The following is a 12467-nucleotide window of genomic DNA, read 5'->3' as shown; positions in this document are numbered from 1 at the left end:
ATGAAATTAAAAGACGCTTACTCCTTGGAAGGAAAGTTATGATCAGAGATAGCATATTAAAAAGCAGAGACATTACTTTGCCAACAAAGATCCATCTAGTCAAGGCTATGGTTTTTTCAGTGGTCATGTATGCATGTGAGAGTTGGACTCTGAAGAGAGCTGAGTGCTGAAGAATTGATGCTTTTGAACTGTGGTGTTGGAGAAGACTCTTGAGAGTCCCTTGGACTGCAAGGAGATCCAACCAGTCCATCCTAAAGGAGACCAGTCCTGGGTGTTCATTGGAAGGACTGATGCTGAGGCTGAAACTCCAATACTTTGGTCACCTCATGCGAAGAGTTGACTCACTGGAAAAGACCCTGATTCTGGGAGGGATTGGGGGCAGGAGGAGAAGGGGACGACAGAGGATGAGATGGCTGGATGGCACCACCGACTCAATGCACATGAGTCTGGGTGAACTCTGGGAGTAGGTGATGGACAGGGAGGCCTGGAGTGCTGCGATTCATGGGGTCACAAAGAGTCAGACACGACTGAGCGACTGAACTGAAGAAACACTCAAAATTAGAATGAATTGTTTGCAATCTAAATCTGAGCCTTACTGTACCCTGTTCTGACACATTCTGTCTCAAAGATGGCCCCTCTAGAGCTGGGTGAGAATTGAAACTAGAATTGAGCTCAGCTCAGTCACTTGGACAAACATTTATTGAGCACCTACTGTGAGCCAGCAGAGAACAGATACACAAAGAAGTGATCTTTGACATTTATTTATGGTCCATAGTTACTCATTGAATAGCTTCAGGAATAACAGAGAATATTACTTTTGGGCCCCGCCTTTTTTTTTTGTTCAACTGTAAAGCCAAGTATTAAGGTCTTATTAAGCATCAACCTTCAGGATCATGGGAGCTCCCGAAATGTGCCATATAATTTCAGGGCAGCATGACATTATACTACAAGGACTGGCAGATCTGTGACACTGGCCTTCAGGGAGAGAGATGCAAGAGTCATAGTTACTGACCTGCTGCTGACCGGCTGTGTACTGGAGCGTGACTCTGAGGTTCTGTTATGTTTCTTACAGTGGGACTGTGGTCATCAGCTCACCCTGTAAGCCTTAGGTACTTAATGATCTCAAGGTAGTTGTTGCAAATAGACTGTACGGAGGACATGCTAACCATCTCTGGGACGCCCTCTGGTCTCACTCCTGGTTCCGGCACTTTTGAAACCTGGCTCTCGTGGACCCTTCTCGAGTCTCATTGTCACATACAGTCCTTCCTTCCACCTGGTAAATCCAGCATCCTGTGTCATTTCTGCGTGTGCCCCTCCCAACTGTATTTTCAATTTCTTAGCAAGACACGAATTCTGGGATCTGCCGCCAGCTTGCCCCCCGCTCCAGCCCCATTCAGGCCAGGTCCCGTTCCCCCCACCCTCCTCCATCCTTGGGATTGGCTCCAGGTTCTTTCCCTTCCAGAAACACACTTCCCTACCAACTACCAAGTCCCCAGCATGATTCACATTTCAGCTTTAAAGTACCTTTTTAAAAGAAAGACTGGCTTAGTTGCTTCTGTTTTTTGTCCCCTCAGCATGAGATTCTTGTAAATAATCCCCACACTGCTAATTGCTTCTCTACAGCTGTTGATGTCTCCCTTTTTATCAGAGTAGATTGTAAGCAGAGACAGCAATGGCGCCCCACTCCAGTACTCTTGCCTGAAAAAACCCATGGACGGAGGAGCCTGGTGGGCTGCAGTCCATGGGGTCGCTAAGAGTCAGACACGACTGAGCGACTTCACTTTCACCTTTCACTTTTATGCATTGGAGAAGGAAATGGCAACCCACTCCAGTGTTCTTGCCTGGAGAATGCCAGGGACGGGAGAGCCTGGTGGGCTGCCGTCTATGGGGTCGCACAGAGTCGGACACGACTGAAGTGACTTAGCATCAGCAGCAGCAGACTGTAAGAGCCACAAGGGCAGAGACGGGTCTGTTCTGTTCACCACTTTTTCCCCAGTGCCACACACGCTGCCTGGCACGCGGGAGGTGCTCGGTAAATATTTGCTAACTGACTTTTTAACTTCCTTTGAGAGGAGGGATGATAGTAGAGTGATTTCTGCCTCTCTTTAAGACTGTTTAGTTTAAGAAGGTGGTCTAGAAAAGCCTGTAAACTAATACATGTTTTAAAATTCTACATTTTGTCTATTTCCAAGAAAACTGAAATCTTTAAAAAGACAAAGAATTGAAGCAGTTACCTTCAATAGTGTAGTATGTATGTCCTTTTAAGAACTCGGAGTATTGCAAGGCTAATTGTCTTAAAATAACTATTCAGGGCTCATTCTTTGTTGAACTATAAAAAATGTTCACCTAGATAGATTTGTAGTTTTTCCCCCTGACCTGATACCTTCTTTGTGGGTAAATATTTAAGGATGTTTTTAACCTGAGTAATTGCTACTTGGTGCATCTTCTCTATTGTTGGGTAATTGCTTATTGTAGTTCTATTTGTAGGTATTTTATTAGTAACCAAAATCCATAAGGAGCTACATCCTATAATAAAGGGAAATGATTTACCTATGGAGTGTTTCCTTAGAGAACTGATGATAAGTAACCTTGAGGCTCAAGTCAGGACCACCAGGAGTGTTTCTGGCTTTAAAACAAGGGATATTATATGTCTCAGAAACGTGACGCCTTGCCAAGAAGCTCTGTGAAAAGCCAGAGCCTGTATCACCTGGGGACAGTTTCTGACTCGCTACATTAGTGGTAGAGAACCCTACACATACAACCCAGAGGCTTAGACACTGTGATGTCTCTGGTGTCTCCTAAACTGAACCAAATTTAATTATCAGTAAAAAGACAGTAAGTTCAGGAAGTGTTCAAATCTCTTTAAAACATATTAAGCCAACACCTTCTGACCACTGGGTAACGAAGGCTGATTCCACCTTTCCCAGATTTTGGACAATCATAAATAAATTGTTGAGATTTTACTGTATCTGACATGCAAATAAGCTCCCCAGATGAATCTTTACATGTACTTTGCAACTTCTCAGTCCCCCTGGGTTTTTGGCCACATGTCTGTTTTTTCCAGCTGAATCCAGAACGTTTTCCCAGCTTGAAACCAACCAAGAAGGGTCTGGCATAGATCGCACACTCAAAATGAGTGAGTGACATGGAAGTGTCTTTTGGAAGATTTTTGTGCCATCTCAGTTTTTACAAAACATTTAGCAGGAAATGTCCAATGTTTATTATTATTTGCATTAAAAAAAAAACAACCCTTACATTTCTAAAAGACACAGTGAGGATTCCAGGTTATTGTATTGAGGGTTAGGAAGGTGTCACATAGCAAGTATTTGCTATCCTACAGCCAAAATTTATTTGCATTCCCCCAAGTTATTTCTAGTCTTAGTTTTAATGTATATTTTTCCTTCAAGTTTACGATCACACTCTAACCTCTCAAATGACTGTTTTGTCCTTCTAAGGTGTCAACCCCAAGAACGTGTCCCTGGTTGCCAGTGGAAGGGATATGAACCCGTATGTCTGGAACAACCGGTTGTTTCCTAAGTCACTGGGACCCTTGGGGGCAGAACTTGCTTTCAGAAGGAATAACGCAGGTAAAGCAAGACTGCATCCAAAGTATGAATTTATGTCATTCTCCTTCTGCAGATTTTTACTTTTAAATGTACTGTGGCCTCCTTCTTCCAACCAAGATGCCTTTGGGGGCAAAGGAGGGTTTCCAGCTGGTCCTCAGCATGGAGAGTTTTCAGGAAATCACTTGCTAGATCTTAACTTCTCTGTGGGTTCTTTCCTAAAAGATCTGCCTGAGCAGGGGTCTCTTTTCTCCTGTTTTACAAAAGAAAAGACTTGTCAGCACTCACACCCGCCACTCAGGTGTGAAAATATCTGGGGTGCCAGTCAGAGGACCGATTCGATGCCTTGGTGCCAGTGTTGAGACAGTGAGTCCCTCTGATGACTGGGGGACAGATTCTTTTTAAGTCTGTTTCCAGTTCTTGTAAAAAAAATGGAAGGTGAACCTGAGTTACAGCTGAATGATAATTAAAAATCATTCTTAAAACTAATACAATACTGTATTAGTTCCACTGTACTCCAGCATAAAATTTAAAAAAATTTTAAAGTCAAGTTGTTTCCAGTTCTTGTAAAGTAACTGAAGAAGAACCTGAGTTACAGCTGAATGATAATTAAAAATCATTCTTAGAACTAATACAATACTGTATTAGTTCCACTGTACTCCAACATAAAATTAAAAAAAATTTTAGATCATTTTTTATGAGATCATTGTGTGATATTTGGTAACTCTGAACAGAGTCAAAGACTACAGTCATAAAACGGTAACTAAACACCTTTCATTTCCTACTATGCATTTATGAGATTTCGAGAGATTTCTTGTTACTTACCATCTTAAAAAAAAATTGAAGCTGAATTCTGTCTGATTTTAGCAATAAATAATATTTATTTGGGCTTCCCTGGTGGCTCAGCAGTAAAGAATCCATCTGCAATGCAGGAGATGGGAGTTCAATCTCTGGGTCGGGAAGATCCCCTGGAGGAGAGCATGACAACCCACTCCAGTATTCTTGCCTGGGAAGTCCCATGGCCAGAGGAGCCTGGCAGGCTATAGTTCATGGGGTCTCGAAGAGTCAGACACGACTGAGCATGCTGTATTTATTTATGGATGAACGAACCACTTGTATAAGGTTCTATCTTTTTCATTAAGAGATGAATTTCAAAAAACATCCAGCCTTTCATTTTTAATAATCAAGTTTTATAATATTCACCTTTTTAATTATATACAATGAATCATTCTAACTAATACAGAAAAAAAGTATTTTAATATACTTATGGTTGGTTACGAGACCCTTTTTTAAAGGTTTTAATCTATACATATTTTTGACTGGTTAAAGACTTTTAAATCTAACAATATGTTTGGATAAAATGAGTTGACATATGAATAAAAATAAAATTTTAGAGAGAAAAGAGATTCATGTGAAATTCTCTGTCACAAAGGACTGTGGTCACATATTTCTTAAGTCAGTATTGCTGCTGCTGCTGCTGCTGCTAAGTCGCTTCAGTCGTGTCCAACTCTGTGCAACCCCATAGACGGCAGCCCACCAGGCTCCCCCGTCCCTGGGATTCTCCAGGCAGGAACACTGGAGTGGGTTGCCATTTCCTTCTCCAATGCATGAAAGTGAAAAGTGAAAGTGAAGTTGCTCAGTCGTGTCCGACTCTTAGTGACCCCATGGACTGCAGCCCACCAGGCTCCTCCATCCATGGGATTTTCCAGGCAAGAGTACTGGAGTGGGGTGCCACTGCCTTCTCCGTAAGTCAGTACTGGTGAGGGTAAAATCACTATGGTTTAGGTTCCATTGGTTGTATTTAAGAGAGAGATGTAATAGTTTATTTTTAAATATCTATAATCACACTAGGCCAGAAGGTACATCCTTTGGCACTGCTAAGACTTATGGTGAAACATTTTAGATGGCAGCTGAAAGTGAGCTCTTTTTTAGAAAGGAAATGTAGGTGGTATTGGATCGAGAGGGTGAGGGCCACCGTTGCAGCAGCTGAGGAGTTCTGAGTGCCATCACAGACTCTGATAGCTCACAAGCTTTCTCCGTGCTGTGGAGACTCAACTTACCCACCTAACAGTGCCGAGACGTCCGACACTGCAGCACTGCGATGTGCTTCTTTTTTTCTCGGTTACTTAAAAATAGTATTCGCTGGACCGACTGGTTGAATACAGTCAAATGACAGCCCCACAGCTTTGAGCCCCAGGGGAATAGATGATCGACAGCAAATGAAAGCGGTGACTGCACAGAAAACATTCTCCTTTCAAGGTTTCTCTCTGGGTCTTTTCACTAATCATGAAATTCATTTTTCCTCTGCTTTTCCTGTTAACAGTCTCCTTCTTGTTCATTCTTCCTTTCTGTCTGCCTTCTCTTTAGAAGAAAGCATAATCAAACCCATTGAAAAGCTATCATGCAACGAAAGTTTCCCTGAAAAATTAGAGGACCCACAAGGTAATTTCTGGGCATGGTAGATGAGTACGGTGTGTCCTTTGAATCTCCTGTCCAATGTGCTTCTCAACATCTACCCCAAACCTTGTCCTAAGAGGCCCCTGTGACGGCCAAGGGCCCCTGCTTCCAGGGGTCAGACCAGGACTAGGAGAGATGGGAGCGTCCACACCGAGAGTGGCCTCCTTCTTCAGTCGTTGGAATTCTAAGTGTAACTTGCTCTCAAAAAAGCTCTATGCTTGTCTTCTTAAATTATGACAATTTATAGAAATCAAGCAAATCTGCTGAAAATAACTGAAAGAGTATTTTCACTGATAGCGACGGAGGGTGATGACAGCTGGCACGTGTTGGCAGCAGATCCTGTGCTAAGCGCTCCGGATCCACCTTGCTCAGCCCGTACAGCCACCCCTGTGAGGACAGGTGCACTCGCCAGGGTGACTCTACAAGGTGATGAAGTGCCAGAGGGACGGGGGCTTCCTGGAAGGAAACCCACTCTCAGGTCACGAGCTGGAGTCATACAAACCCAGGGGCGCTCAGGGTGACCTTTTGGGTTCACGTTCGATCTTGGTCACTTACTTTGAGAACTTAGCCAGGTCAGGCGTGGGTAACATGCCTCTAAGGGGGTTGTTTTGCGGACTGAATGGGAGTGAGTGCCTGTACGCTCGTAGTAACTCGCATGAAATATAGAGGATGCCCTCCAAGTAGAATTTAGCATTAGTAGTGGTTGTAATCAAAGTTACTCTCCGGTGCTTTAAAAGTATTAACCTTTTGACTCTGAAACTTTATGATACATCACTAGGAAATCTTGGAAGTTATGCTCCTTACAATCAGTCAGGATATATTCCTTCCTTTTTCAAAAAAGAAGTGGGGTCAGCTGGCCAGAGGATACACTTAGCACCGCTTGGTGCAACAGCTTCAGGTAAGAACAACTTCAGATAACAGTTTTTGAGAATTCTGATGAGAACAGAGCATCCAAAGACTGTAGTCACTTTTCCTGAGTGAAGACTTTTAAATTAGTCTCATCTATTAACTACAGTTCTAATTGCTTTTGGCAAAATGTCCCATTTTCCTTCCAAAGATGTGGTTTGATGAGTCTAATGATAGGAGTCACTTAGACAAGGATGTTGCCACTGAATTGTCCCAACGACCTCATCAGGTCGACCTTTTTCAGATGAGGAAGCTGGTGTTGTAAGAGGCTCACTGAGGGTCACTCAGCTCGTAAACAGTGGAGCTGGGACTGACCCTGTTCGTCTTAAGTCCAGAGAGAGTGCTGCGCTGCATGATGAGATGTGAGAGGATCAATCTCTCAGAGCTCCCTACCTGGTACCCAGCACTGAGCAAAACCCTGAGAGACGCTGAGGCTCCCTACGTGTTAGTTCACGGGCGGCTCTTCTGCAGGTCCGTCTTAGGCTTTAGAACTAAACCACAGAACTCTCACCGGCACTTACCTTGCAATATAGTAGGTGGTGAAGTCTCCTTCCCCACCCTCCAATGTAAGGACTAGTTAGGTCACTGCTCTGCAGTCGTATGGCGTACGACAGCCACATTCAGGGGGATGCTCTTGAAACGGAGGTGAGGATTCTAAACTTGGGTTGACAAGATTTGACCATGAATGTTGTCTAAATTATTTCAATCTAAAATAGATATCCTGCCTGATTAAAGCACCTAAAATAAACACTGAGGCAGATAACTTCAAGTTTGATACGGTACCAAGTTACAGTTTAATTTTTATGAGTTGACTTCAAAAGTCTTCTCCCAGCCAGGATCTTATATTAGAACTCCTGGTTAGAGTCACCAGTCTTTAAAGTTCACACTCTTGGAGTTAAAATTGTAAAAACCACTGGACTTTCATATTTTACATCTTAACCACAGTAGAAGTGCTTACGCAGTACTCAGTTACCTGATCTGTGAAAAGAATTGCTTCAGGATTTCTCTGCTGAAACAAAATATATAAGTAATTTTATATAGCAATACTTTTTATACAGCCTCAAATATTTTAAGCCAGCCTTATCACGAGTCATTAGCCACAGCTTGCTAGCACTTTTTAATATGAAGACAGAAAATCATAATGTCTCAAAATTATTCTGAGTACCTGAGAAAGTAAAAGTATTTTTGAACATTATTTTTTATAAGAGATTTAAGGCCTTTATATATTAATTATTCTGTCAGATTAGCATGCATATTCCTGGTTTCATTTTTTTTCCTAAGTAAAATGCTCTCATAACTTTTCATCTCTTCCATTTACTCTGCTTATCAGATTTTCCTACAGATCGTGATAGGAGGAAAGGTAAAAAAAGAAGTAAATATTAACCATTCTCAAGTGGTCAATGCAAATCCTTAGGAAAACACTGTTCTGGAAGAGATGTGTCTTCCAGCCCTCCCACTGGTGTGACAGTTTCCCACAAGAGAATAAAACCAGGTCATTACCGTATTTACTCAACTGTTTCCCCGTCTCTCGGCCTCCCTCTCTGCTCTAGTCTAGTTTGGAGAAGAAACGTCAGATTAGCCACCGCCTCCCTCGCCAGGTCGTCTCTCATCCCGAGCCCCCTTGTACCTCCCTGTCCCCTGAGCTGACAGCCACAGGGACTTGGAGCAGGGACCCGCTTCAGACACCGCCTGTCCTGAGGCACGGTAACTCACTGAATTCTCCCAGCGCCTCTGCGGCAGAAGGCGCCATCGTGAGCTCCACTGCACAGAGGTTTTTTGTCTTGCTAAGAGTTACGGATCACGTTCTTAACTAGAGGCAAACACCTTTTCCTTTGGCCAACAAGGAACTCCTTGGTTTCGGGCAAGGGGTTAAACGCCTCTGAGAGGATACATGCAGGTTTTAAAACAAACGCACAGCCAGCATCCACGGCTCTCAGCTCCGCTCTGGGGGTGGTGCAGGGTGGGCTACCAGGTTCTTCACCCCCAGGGGGCTGGAGGCCTAAAAGAGTTACTTCTCAGCAAAGACTCCTGCCTCAGTGGCAAAATGATTCCCTTTGGGGGGAAGGTTTTATGAATACTGGCCTGAACACAGTCTCCTTCAAATGCATTTAGGACTTGACTTAGTCACTAAGTTACGATGTGGAGAAAAAGCCACTCTGGGTGTTACTCCCCAGGGCCCTTGCTTCTCACCCACTGGTAACTTAGGAATGGGTTCCCTTTCCCCTTCTCTGAGCTACCGGGGCCTCCTCCTGAGTGCCCTCTCCTCCACCCACCCGTGGTACCATTCTGCTCGGTTGGAGTCTTCAGATGTAAGGGCGCTAATTTATCATACCGATGGTAGTCTGTATCCCAGTGGGTTATAACTAAAGGGCAGTTTCTAGAAAACAGGCACACTTAACTGGCCCTTCTAGACGCTGTCCCTGTCTTTGTTAGGGAGCTTTGTATTGCCTCTGAGAACTTTAAACCAAGTAAGTGTGGGATGAAATGACCTGTTAAAACCAAGAAAGAGCTCCTGGCCTCCCTGTCCCGACCAAACCACCAACCTCCCAGGTGACCGTCACCAGGATGGCACCTCACTTAAGGCTATGTTCTCTGTCAGCCAAGGCTAGCAGCACGTCAGGACCCACCTGCCCCCATGAGTTCCTCCTACACTCCCGATTCTACGGTAAAAATGTAAGAAAGAAATGGGAAAAACATGCAGATAAATAGAGCAGAGCTATTATTAAGTGTACAGAATGGTTAGTCATTTCAAAATTGACTCCTATAGAGGATAATCCAAGAAAGACACCGACCACACAGTGTCAAAAGGTATTTAAATCCCAAACAGAAAGATGGACCATCAAGTGAGAACAGCTTGACACCTGGCTGCCAGTTTGAAGCAAGGAAGGGGCAAAGCAGGGACTGAGGATGTGAAAAAGTTCTCTATAAAATGATTTTGTCATTTGAGATGTTCAAGCAATCAGAGCTCATAAATTGTTCAGGTAACAAATGTCTAACACAGTAAAATGTTTCACAAAGTTTTCATCAGCCAAATCCAAGTATGAATAAAACGAGCCTCGTGATGAAAGGTTTGGGGTCATGTTGTCATCCATCAGTTGCCCAATAAAACATTTAGGTTTCTTGACTTAAAACCACATTTTCAAGTTTAAAGAGGAACCTACTATGGGGCCCCATGAAGTCAGACTTTACAGGACAATTCTGAATGCATTTTCTGTACAGACCCTGTGTTCAAGTGTCATTTAGATGTAACCACAGTGTGATATAAATACTAACACGTGGGAAAGACTGCAGGCAAGAGGAGAAGGGGGCAATCCAGAGGATGAGATGGCTGGATGGCATCAACGACTCAGTGGACAGCTGAGCAAACTCAGGGAGATAGTGAAGGACAGGGGACCTGCTCCCTGGGGATGCCGTTCATGGGGTCACACAGTCAGACACGACTTAGCGACTGATCAACAACCCTGTGGGTATTGTCCATTGAACTGAAACCAAGGAGCTGCTCTTGGTCACCCAAGATGGTATTGCCTATCTAAATATGATGGGTGCTTCAGTGAGCAAAACATGGAAGAGCAGCAGTGTCAGAACTTTAAACCAGAAATTATGGCTCTGAAGCTGCTGAAAATGCTAACTGGCATCAGCACAATTCTACATTAGAATTTTTGGTGTTTATATATGTATATGCATATATATAAAAAACTTTAGAAAACACTGAATTAATCTTTTAAATTCAGATTTCCCCCCATAAAATGAACTGCTTTATTTTGCATGGTCATCTGAATAAAATTCTAATTTCTGATTGTACTTTCTTTCAGAATATCCCTGGAACACCAAAACTGGTCGGGGGCAGTTTTCAGGACCTACTTATAATCCTACAGCCAAGAATCTACATATTGTGAACCGTGCACAGCCAGTGTCCCCTGTGCATGGGAGGACAGACTGGGTGGCCAAGTATGGAGGCCACCGGTAGGAATCTAGCGTGAAACCCCATGGCGTCACGCCACGGAGTCCACGCAAGTCCCCTGACCCTGGGAAATGTCTACAGCTGTCTATTTCTACTGTGTTCTGGAAGAAATATACAATAGTGGGTACTCTGAAGAGCAAAAATCATCTATTTTTTTCTTAAAAATGAAATGCATTTTCTTAGCATCATTGCCCACAATCCTGATACGGGTAGGACTTTAAAAGTATTGAATAAACTTTATTTGCCAAAGTATCAAGTATTTGATCTACAAATTACTAGATACTAAATACTCTAAGAAGCTTTTTTAAAAGAAAAATGCCTCCAGAAATTAAGTGTTTAGAGTGTTTTATATTTGCCCCAACTAATACTTCGTTTGGCCTCAAAGGTTTGTTTTGGTTTTGTACAGCAATTACATAGATGCGTGTGCGCTGTCAGTTACGGTTCTTTGTGACCAAGGTTCTCCTCTACCATTTGGCAGTGGTGATTTATAAAAGGTGGTAATTCATCATTTTCCTCTTTTGGAATGAGATAATTTTGGGAGCAATGATAATTCCAACCTAGAGCAGGGTTTCTTTCTTAGAAATACTTAACAAAGATTTCAAAATTACGTCACCTGATTATAGCAGAGAAAGAGTCTCCTGTTTGATTTTGACCGATAACAACTGCTTTGCATTAATGGTGACCATCAAACCCAATGCTTGATGACCTCCAACTGAACCAAGTCAAGGTTCTGTCATCTTCACATCGTGTGTTCATTCCTTTCAAAATGTGTTCTTTCCCTGTTCCCACCACAGTATGCCAGCTTGTTCTCCAAAGCAAATTCTTGCTGCTGCTGCTGCTGCAGACAGATCACTGACTCAGCTCTGAATGTCACACTTGCTCTGAAGAGCAAATGCACTTGGTTGCTATAGCAGTGATCTCACTTATGACATATTTTCTTAGTTTTATTTTTAAATTGGTATTTAAAATTGACATTTTGAACTTAGAACTGGTCTAGTTAAGCCTGTCATTTTATGGACTGGATATTCTTTTTAAAGAATAATGTTATCAAACTGCTGATATCTTACGCATTTTACGACTTTATAACAAATGCAATTGGTATCATTTTGTGGATATTATATAAAGGCACATTAGAAGATAATAAGAATATGGTATTTTTGTACAGAAGACTCACCTTGTTGGAAAATGTTAAAATCTAAAGAGTAATTTATATTAATATTAGTGATAATGGCCATATATATATTTGTAGTTTTAATGTCTCAAAGCTAAAATACTCTTTTGTGTTGCCGGGAAACTCTTAAACTGTGAATAGATATGGTTAACTAGTCTGTTTTCTTTACATTTTTAAACTTTATACTCGTACTGAGGCCTGTTTTTGTTGTTAATGTCAACTTTTTTTAAAATCCAGTTTCAGGTTTATTAAGTGTCTACTCAGAAAGGAGAGCTTCCATACACTCCCTCATCTCCCCCTCCTCGTTCTCCCTACTATGACTATCTTGCCCAAGTGTGGCACATTTGCTACACCTGATGAACCAATATTGATTCACTGCTATTAAAGCCCACAGTTTACATTAGGGTTC

The 12467-nt window shown here is 42.5% G+C and overlaps 1 protein-coding gene across 4 annotated transcripts in view; it reads left to right on the top strand.

Moving 5' to 3' along the window:
* MAK (male germ cell associated kinase) overlaps positions 1-11016 on the top strand; it is a 50137-nt gene extending 39121 nt beyond the window's left edge. For 2 of the 4 annotated variants that reach the window (XM_025265681.3, XM_025265683.3), the window contains exons 12-14: positions 3456-3587; positions 6799-6918; positions 10739-11016. In XM_025265681.3, the coding sequence (XP_025121466.2) occupies positions 3456-3587; positions 6799-6918; positions 10739-10893 (407 nt within the window). In that variant the 3' untranslated portion in view covers positions 10894-11016. Of the gene's footprint in view, positions 1-3455; positions 3588-5930; positions 6006-6798; positions 6919-10738 lie in introns of all 4 variants that reach the window. The other 2 variants (XM_045162474.1, XM_044926983.2) reach the window with 2 other exon arrangements.
* The last annotated feature ends 1451 nt before the right edge of the window (positions 11017-12467 follow it).

The sequence above is a fragment of the Bubalus bubalis genome, chromosome 2, assembly GCF_019923935.1.
Source record: "Bubalus bubalis isolate 160015118507 breed Murrah chromosome 2, NDDB_SH_1, whole genome shotgun sequence".
In the NCBI taxonomy this organism is placed as follows: Eukaryota; Metazoa; Chordata; class Mammalia; order Artiodactyla; family Bovidae; genus Bubalus; species Bubalus bubalis.
This window is presented reverse-complemented; position numbering and strand designations above follow the sequence as displayed.